Source organism: Belonocnema kinseyi, chromosome 7 (genome assembly GCF_010883055.1).
Source record: "Belonocnema kinseyi isolate 2016_QV_RU_SX_M_011 chromosome 7, B_treatae_v1, whole genome shotgun sequence".
Taxonomy (NCBI): domain Eukaryota; kingdom Metazoa; phylum Arthropoda; class Insecta; order Hymenoptera; family Cynipidae; genus Belonocnema; species Belonocnema kinseyi.
This window is the reverse complement of record NC_046663.1, coordinates 63,726,719-63,736,056: the sequence shown is the minus strand read 5'-3', so window position 1 is coordinate 63,736,056 and position 9,338 is coordinate 63,726,719. Positions and strand designations below refer to the sequence as shown.

The 9,338-nt window shown below is 28.2% G+C and overlaps 1 protein-coding gene across 1 annotated transcript; it reads left to right on the top strand.

Moving 5' to 3' along the window:
• The first annotated feature begins 2,106 nt into the window (after window positions 1–2,106).
• Window positions 2,107–8,501, top strand: LOC117176783 (60S ribosomal protein L39-like). The gene is made up of 3 exons (XM_033367080.1): window positions 2,107–2,234; window positions 2,540–2,643; window positions 8,418–8,501. The coding sequence occupies exons 1-3, from the start codon at window positions 2,232–2,234 to the stop codon at window positions 8,464–8,466; spliced, it is 156 nt and encodes a 51-aa protein (XP_033222971.1). The 5' UTR covers window positions 2,107–2,231; the 3' UTR covers window positions 8,467–8,501.
• The last annotated feature ends 837 nt before the right edge of the window (window positions 8,502–9,338 follow it).

Sequence of the window (9,338 nt, the reverse complement as noted above, 5' to 3'; positions counted from 1 at the left end):
AAAAATTGTTAAATAAAATTATAGAATATTCAACTGGAATAATAGTTAGTTCAATTTTCGGCAAAAAATTCCTTTTCATAAAAAAAAATTAATTTTCAATAAAATATCTCATGCTTCAGCGAAAACAAGGAATTTTTCATTGAAATGATGAATCTTCAGCCAAAAATTAATTTTAAACAAAAGAGTTTAACTTTCAATTCTTTCAACTAAGTACTTTAATTTCCAACCTACACGGTAAATTTTCAACTAGAATAATAAATATTCAACTGGAATACATGCATTTTTAACCGAAAAGAAGAATTTTTCAACAATAAGTTTAACTTAAAAGGAAAAACGGAATTTTCTACAAAAAAAATTGATTTTCGACAAAATATGTGGATTTTCAACCAAATAGTTGCATTTTTAATTAAAAAAGACAATTTTTCATCCGAACTGTTGAATTTTCAACAAGAAAAGGTCCAATTTCAACCAAAAATAGAAACTACAATTTGTAGTTAAATAAAATTATATTCAACAAAGCGGTTACATTTTCAACCATAGATGAATTTCCAATTAAAATGATGAATCTTCAACCAAAAGATTAATTTTTAAAAAAGAGTTTAACTTTTAAACAAGTAGTTGAATTTTTATCTAAAAGAAGATGAATTCGCAACAAACAATGTAACAAAATTTTCTATTATAATTGAATACAAAGTATATTAAAAAATATCTCCAAAGCCTCAGTGATAATTTAACTATTCGAAAAAATACTTGAAAAAAAGTAGGTAATCGGAAAAAAGTCGGAAAGTCCGTGACCCCAAGTGTCCCTTCTAGAAAGAATCGATTGATCAAAAGTTGAATCGGTTTAAATTGTTGCTGATTGTGTCAATTGTTTCCAATCGTATTCAATCGTTTTGAATTGAGTAAATGCTCTTGCATGCAATGCGCCCTCTGCCGTTTTCGTTTGTAACACACATGGCGCGCACGCTTTTATTAGTTAGAAATTAAATTTCTAATAATTTAACAAAAAGTTTAAGAAAAAAAATTAGAATGTTCGTTCAAGCGGTATACCGAATGAAAAATCAATAGTATCTGGGTTATAGCAACATGCAAAAATCATGCTGTTTCACGGATGTGTCAGTGATATAGTATTGAAAACTTAAACTTTGAGTTTTATTCTGTTATTCTATTCTGTGTACATTTTTTAAAACTAGAAAATGATTCCAAATTTTTTTTCAATTTTAGCGGCTACCTTGTTAATAATAAACAAAGTAAATTCATTGCTAAATTTAGAAGGTTGAATTAATAAAAAGTTTTTATCATAAGATGAATTTATGTGTTAATAATGGCTAAGAATTAAAAATTAAGACCTCTTCCGGATAAAAAAATCTTTTATCTCTAACAGTTTTTTTTTCAAGTCCTTAACTTCATTCAGTTAATAACAGCCTGGCACTTTTTCGAATAATAAAATAATACATCAATCGATTTTCTGTCGTTTCACATTTTTTGAATATCCGTTTAATTTTTTGTTTTTTCTAATCTCAACTGATTTTAAAAACTATAGCCCTTTATAAAATGTTCACTGCAATAAATGATCCGAGAACGCATAATGAAACAAACAGAACAACTTTGCTGCTTTTACTAATATAAAATCAACTTTTTTGTTTTTATCGCGTATCTGATTTTATATTTTCAATGTATAATACTATAAACACATTTTTTATAGTAGCGCCACTTTCATCTAGTAAACATTATCTAGAAAATTATTATCAAATTTCTTTCGTAATATATACTGTTTTAAATTGACATTATTCCAAAAAATTGAATGTTTTTAAATAATTCGACCATAGAAAGTGCTGCCGTCACGTGCCAAATTCCAAGTACTCGATTCTATCGTTTCTATTGATCTCAATTATCTATTCCTAGAAGGGGTCCTTTAAGGGCTAATATTTTGAAATTTACAATTTCTATTGAATTTAAAGTTATGTATCTTCATTAATTAAAAGACGTATTAACCAAATTCTTATTATCTACTTTTAAGTATCTAAGTTTGAAAAACGTCTCGACGTTGTCATGCCAACCAAAATAGAGGTCGTCGTACGAGACGCGGCTTGAACGTTTTTCGTACCTCCAAGTGGCAGAACCATAGTTTGTTGGATCATGCTACTTTTGCTATAGTTCTAGTTTTGCTAGCTTTTTTTTTTCTTTTCCGGTTGAAAACGCATCGCATTGAAGACTCGAGCAACCGAAAAATGGTGAGTTGTATTTGAGACGCTAATAATAAAAAGTATAAATATCTCGTAGGTGAGTAAAAAGTAGCTATAGAAAAGAGCCTAAAAAATTTGGATCGTAATATATTACTGCTTTTTACAGGCGTGAAATTACATCCAATTTTTTAGGCACTTTTCTATAGCTCCGCTTTACTCAACTGCGAGGTGTTTCCACTTTTTATTATCTGCGGCTCATTTTACGTCTGACTGTAATATAAATTTATCTGTGCAATCACAATAAATTAAAAATTATTAATCGTTATTTTAATTTCATCATTTTTTTATTTCAGGCGGCCCATAAGACGCTTATCATTAAACGCAAACTGGCGAAGAAAATACACCAAAATCGACCCATCCCGCAGTGGGTTAGAATGCGTACCGGAAACACTATCCGGTGAGTTTTTAAAAATTATTTTCTATAATTAAATCCATTTTAAAGTAAAATGGTATCTATTGGGATATGAAATTTTGAGGGTACCACTAGCGGCAAAAGCAAAATGGCCGGCGACAGTAGGTACTAGGTAGATGTCTCTTAAGACTCATGTGAAACCATTGAAAATTACTCTTAAGGGCATGTGACACAGCTAAATACCTATATTACCGACCTCACTTTTTCCGTTCACTGAATGTTTTTTTGAACCTAAGAACTTTTTTTTTAAATAAAATATCGAGCTGAAACTTTAGTATTAGAGTACAATAAAGTTAGGGTGACCATCCGTCCGGATTTTCCTGGACATGTCCTCATTATAGGGCTTGTGTGAGTTGTCCTACAGGATTTTTTACTTTGTCCGGATTTTTCAAATGATTAATCTTTATTTTTCAATTAATTTTTGGACCTTTTTTGTACAAAATGTTATCATTTAATGATTTCTTGATCAATTCACAATATAAAGTACTATTAAACATTTCTCCTATACGAAAAATATATATGTGTGCATTTGTGACATTGATTAAAATGCATTAGGGTTCAAAAATAAAAATATAAGCTGTTAAGCGTTGATAAAATTTAATAAAACATTTTATTTAAAAAATATGTTGAAAAATTTTCATTTTATTTTAATCCTTTGTATTCTAGTATGGCGTACTTTGTCCTGTGTTCAACTACTGTGTTCAACTATTTTTTTCAACTTTGTACTCCTTTTTAAAACTTTTCTGTCCTTTGTCATATTTTTAAAACTATTATATCCTACTTTGTCCTTTCTTAAAAATAAATTTGTGTCCTACTTTGTCCTCATTTTTAAAGGTTTTTGCCCTACTTTCCGAAAATCAATTATGGTCACCCTAAATAAAGTACGTTTAGGTACTGCATTTCGGTAGGAACTTCACTGAAAATTATTTCATCTTTTTTCTGAACCTCAACATTTTGTGAACGTTCGAACTTTTTTTATGCATAAAATATCGGTCTCAAACTTTGAGAAATGCAAGAGCCGAAAGAAAACTACGTTTAAGTACAAAGCTGAATAATAATAGATGTAAAAAAATATATTTCAACAATCAATTCCAACGGCATCAGCCGGTAACGTTGTACACGAAAATTCGATCTCTCTAGAGCCTCGTCTAGTGGCCACCAGGTTTCGTATTTTCGTGTACAACGTTACCGGCTGATGCCATTGAAATTGATTGTTGAAATATATTTTTTTACATCTTTTATTATTAAGCTTTGTACTTAAACGTAGATTTCTTTCGGCTCTTGCATTTGTCAAAGTTTGAGACCGATATTTTATGTATAAAAAAAGTTCGAACGTTCAAAAAATGTTGAGGTTCAGAAAAAAGATGAAATAATTGTCAGTGAAGTTGCTACCAAATTGCAGTACCTAAACGTACTTTATTGTACCCTAATAAATCTTCCAAAGTTTCAGCTCGATATTTTATTTACAAAAAAAGTTCTTGGGTTCAAAAAAACATTCAGTGAATCGAAAAAGTGAGGTCGGTAATATAGGTATTTAGCTGTGTCACATACCCTTAAACCTTAGAAATTAAAGTAACAATCGTTCAAATTTGTGATTTGTGACACCTTCTATTTTGCGGAAAAAACGTGGAAAATGAAACTTCACTTTCTATTGCATTTTGTTTGCAAACTTCGAATTTAAACTCTTGTCTAAATAATAAATTCTTCCATTTTTGCCCCACATGCACATTTAAAATGTAATATTAACTATCGACATTTTAATGCAAAATTTAATTTATATCAGCTTGAAATGACAAATCAGCAGTAACTTTTTTCAACTTTGAGGTTATCTTGATATGTTTGTACCTAAAATAATATTTTTATTTATAACCTGCTTTGATTATTTTCACTCGGAATGCTGAAAAATTTTTAATGAATAAAAACGGCAAATAATTGATAATTATAACTTTTCTTTAATCTTTTTTATTGACAGTGAAACCAGTTTGAAAATCGGTTTGAATTTTGTGAATTTTTTACTTTATTCTGTTTTATTTTTCAAGTCATACTATCAGTAAATGCTGTAAATGCACCATAAGATTTTTCATAATTTTTTTTTTTTAATATGAATTTAATTACATCTTAGAAAAACCGAACAGTTTCATGCTTTCGAGCAGTAGAAGAGCAACCAAACACACAAGAAAACACTTTGCTCTTCGATTTTCGTGGCGAACACTCCATTGATAAAGTTTCATATATTTTATTTATCAATTTTCATTTTTTCCCGGTTTGACTGTAAAAAAAACACTGTAAAACCTTTAAAAAAATTATTTTCGTACATTCGCTTATACTTCCCGTCAAAATTTACGTACGCTCAGGGCTTTCCGATTCTGTCACCAGGTGGCGCATTCGAGTTCTTTAGATCCCAATCTTGTGAGATTTAGTTCTTAATTCTTTGATTTCGAACAGTTTCAATCCTAAACTATGATTTTAAAAGTTTCAATCTTCAATTATTTCATTTTCAAGCTTCGGACTCGCCTCACATGGCACTTTCACCGTTACATCGAAAACAAAGACATTATTTTCTCACAATTGTCGGCTAATATGCCACTATTGCTTTACTTTTCGTTAAAAAATAGTTTTGAACTTCTTTGCTAATTTGCTAAAATAATATTAATTCCCCCAAAAAAATGTAATAGTTGATATTTTAAACAAGAAAAGATTTTCATTTTAAATTTGAAACAGTTTAATTGAAACACAAAGGACGCATTTCTAATAAAACAATTGAATCCTCAATCTAGGCAGACTAATGTTCAACTGAATAGTTCAATTTTAAAACAAAAAGATGAATTCTTAACAAAATATATATGTCTTCAAGAAAATAGTTGAATTTCCAAACAAGAAGATTAATTTTACATAAAAAAGAGGGGGTTTTTACAAATTTTATATTTCTACCTTTCGAAAGTTTTAAAAATTTTTAATGAATTATCAACAACATACATACATCTTCTACCAAGTTGTTGCCTTTTTAACCACAGAAATTCTGTGAAACTTTCCTAGTTTCGGCTAAAAGTTAAAGTCGAGGTATAAAATCGAGAAATTTTAGAATTTTTTTAACTTCTCGCTTAGTCAAAAATGTCTCCTACGCATCATTCGACGTCGAATTTTATAAGCTTTCCAAAAGTCAGCAGTGATTTTTAATATACCTCGCTCCAGTCATACCGACAATTTCTGGCAGTAGTATTTGTTTAACAAAATAGTTTAATTTTGAAGCAAAAAAAAATGTCAATCGAATTGTTAAAAAATTATGTTCACCTTAAAAAATAACTTAATAATAAGATATTCATAATTAAAGGCTTTTATTAAAAATATTGTTTCTCTCCAAAATAGTCCATTTTTACCCATTCAATTAACATTTATTTAATTAAGAAAAAGAATAATTATTTAACATTTAGCGATAATTGACTGTTCATTTTATATAAGTAAATTGGAGCGAAATATTTGAAAGTAAACAATTTGAAACTGAATTGTTTGGCAAAAAGACCTTTAAATCGTTAGAACTTCGAAGAGCTATTAAAATTTTAACGTTACAATTTTTATTGTTCTATTTTAAAAAATGTTTAATTTGTAAACGAAATTGTTGAATTTTTATGTAGAAATAATAATTGAACCCATATTATTTGTAGACAAAATTTGACTAGTTTTAAGAGATATTTAGAAGTTTTAAAAAGATCCAAAATTATATTAAAACTTGAAATGATGTCAAGTAATTTAAACGAAGTGTGTGCAAATTTTTTCAGAACTTCTAAACATATTTTAAAATTAATAGAATCATTCCTACAGTTTTGGAATATTAAGGAATTATTTTTATTCTTTTGGAACCTTTAACAATGCTTAAAAAGCTTATGATTTTTTTGTTTCAAATCTACAAAAATCTACAATTTGTTTCAAAATAGGTTGTGGGTATATACACCGACATTTCGGTACGAATATTCGAATTTTGTCGGTACACACACTTCGTTTACATTATTTCATATCATTTTAAGTTCTAAATTAAATTTGAATCATTTAAAAATTTATAAATATCTCTTAAAATTACTTAAATTTTTTCTACAAATAATAAGTGTTCAACTACTATTTATCAATCCAAATTTGAAGAAATTTGTTTAAATTCGCAGGATTTTCTAGAAGTTAAAGAAAAAATTCAATTTAATTTTAAAAGTTATTAGGAAGCTATGGAAAAATTTGAAAAATAATTTTTAATTTGAAAAAATTTAAAAGAACCTCAAGAGTTTGAAATAAAATTTTAAAGCTTTTCAAGGAATCTTGAAACTATTTAAAATTATTTTTGGGATGGGTCTTATTAAAACCCTGAAAAACCTATCATTTCGATAAATTTATATTATTACAATTCATAATATGCATTGGTATTGATTCATACTTTTTTTACATTGTATTATTTTTACAATTAAAAAAAGTGCACATCCTATAAAAAAATAATTTTGTCATTAAACATTTTATTGCAAATTTGATCGTTTTTCAATAATTTAATTTGTTTATTTTCGATGTATTTTTTTTAAATTAAAGCTAAAAATACCCATCCTAGCGTAAAGTGGTTCTAAGCAAATTTACATAGATATAATCTAGGCGAAAAATTTTGTTAAATACAATATTATTGTAGCTTGTGTGTTTTTTCCAAAGAATTTTTTTAAAAATATTTTTAATGTACCTATTTTTAGAACAAGACATAATAATTAATTTGTGGACCTTTTTGGTTAAACAACTTTTGTCTTGATTTTTTTTCGTCTCGGGTCGTTTTTCCAAAAATTTAATTTTTTAATCTCATTTTTTCGATTGAAACAAAAATTATGCATCCTATCAAAAAAATGATAATAAAAAATATGTAGCTCCTCTTTGGGTGAACATCTTTTGTTCCATTGTTTTTTTTTCTTTGGTTGTGTCGTTTGTCTAAAAACTTTTTTTATTGTTGTCTTTTTTTACGAGTAAAACAAAAAACACACGTCCTATCAAAAAGTAATTATTAACAAATTTATAGACCTGTTTTGGCTGCACAGTTTTTGTCTTTACATCTTTTTCGTATATTGCATAGTTTGAGCGCAAAATGGAATTATTGATTATTTTTTTGTTCGATTAAAATTTGAATTTTCGATTTTTCGAACAAATTGAAAAAGTTGTTATGATAATCTTGTAGGGATTTCAAAAAGCGAAAAAAGTAATTGCGATAAATGGTTAGTCGTTTTGAGTACTACTAATAATTGTACATAAAATTTTCAAATTTAGAAAAAAGTAGTCTTAACCATTTTCAAAATTTGCTCCCTTTTTGAATTTTTATTCCAAATGCCTGGTTAGCGAACTTGACCTTCAATTTGAAACACTAAAATATACCAAAGGCTAATCCAATCGGTTAATTTTTTCGGAAGTAATCGTGCTCACAGACAGGCAGACATACATACAGACACATTCGTAAAAACCTGTTTTGTGTTGGGTTCAAAGGATCTCAAAACATGGGCATTTGACAAAACCTGTGGGGGGGGGGGGGTACACAAATCTAATACCTTCTCTAATGATAATGTAATATATATATATCGATTGCACTGTTTTCCCCCATTTTATAAACAAGTTTGAAAATAATTAAATCTTGAACAGTTTGAACAGTTTGTTTGACAGTTCATCAAAATTCGTTTAAAGAATCATTTTTTTTTTAGAAATGTTTTTCGTAAGGATTAGGAAAATAATCATGTTTTTTCTTCGCTATGTTTCAGGTACAACGCCAAAAGAAGACACTGGCGAAGAACCAAACTAAAGTTATAAATATGTTATAAAATAATAAAGTTCTTCAGCAGTTATTAAAAATTTTTCATTTCTGTTCCCAAAGCATTTAACATGTCAATACTAGAGTATTCATGTTAATAATTAATTTCTGAGATTTCGAGCGTGTTGACAGGTTTTTATAACCATTAACGTATTTCGAAAAAAATGAAAAAGAAAGAAAAATTGTTTTCAAGACCTCAAAATGCATTAATAAAAGATGTACCTATTGCAGCTTTAGGGAATTCAGGTTTAAAGATTAGGTCTACTGTCACAGCAAAGTAAGTTATTTCGAAACTTTATTTAAATAGTCTGAAACTAACGAATCGTAATTAGGTACTAAAATTGTAAATGATACTAAAATTTAGCTTTTTTTTTAATGCCTAATTGATTACAATAATATTGATGACTTAACCCTCAAAGTGTATACATGATAAAAATCTTATTAAGGGCATGTGACACAGCTAAATACCTATATTACCGACGACAGTTTTTCAGTTCACTGAATGTTTTTTTGAACCTAAGAACTTTTTTTGTAAATAAAATATCGAGCTGAAACTTTGGGAAATGTATTAGAGTGCAATAAAGTACGTTTAGGTACTGGATTTTGGTAGGAAGTTCACTGAAAATTATTTCATCTTTTTTCTGAACCTCAACATGTTTTGAACGTTCGAACTTTTTTTATACATAAAATATCGGTCTCAAACTTTGAGAAATGCAAGAGCCGAAAGAAAACTACGTTAAAGTGCAAAGGTTAATAATAAAAGATGTAAAAAAAAAAATTTTCAACAATCAATTCCAACGGCATCAGCCGGTAACGTTGTACACGAAAATACGAAACCTGGCGGCCACTAGACGAGGCTCTAGAGAGTTCG

Bases quoted from the DNA above. Each gene is read 5' to 3' on its own strand.
- LOC117176783 (XM_033367080.1), top strand. The intron at 2,644-8,417 runs GTGAGTTTTTAA...GCTATGTTTCAG, and splicing joins CGTACCGGAAACACTATCCG to GTACAACGCCAAAAGAAGAC.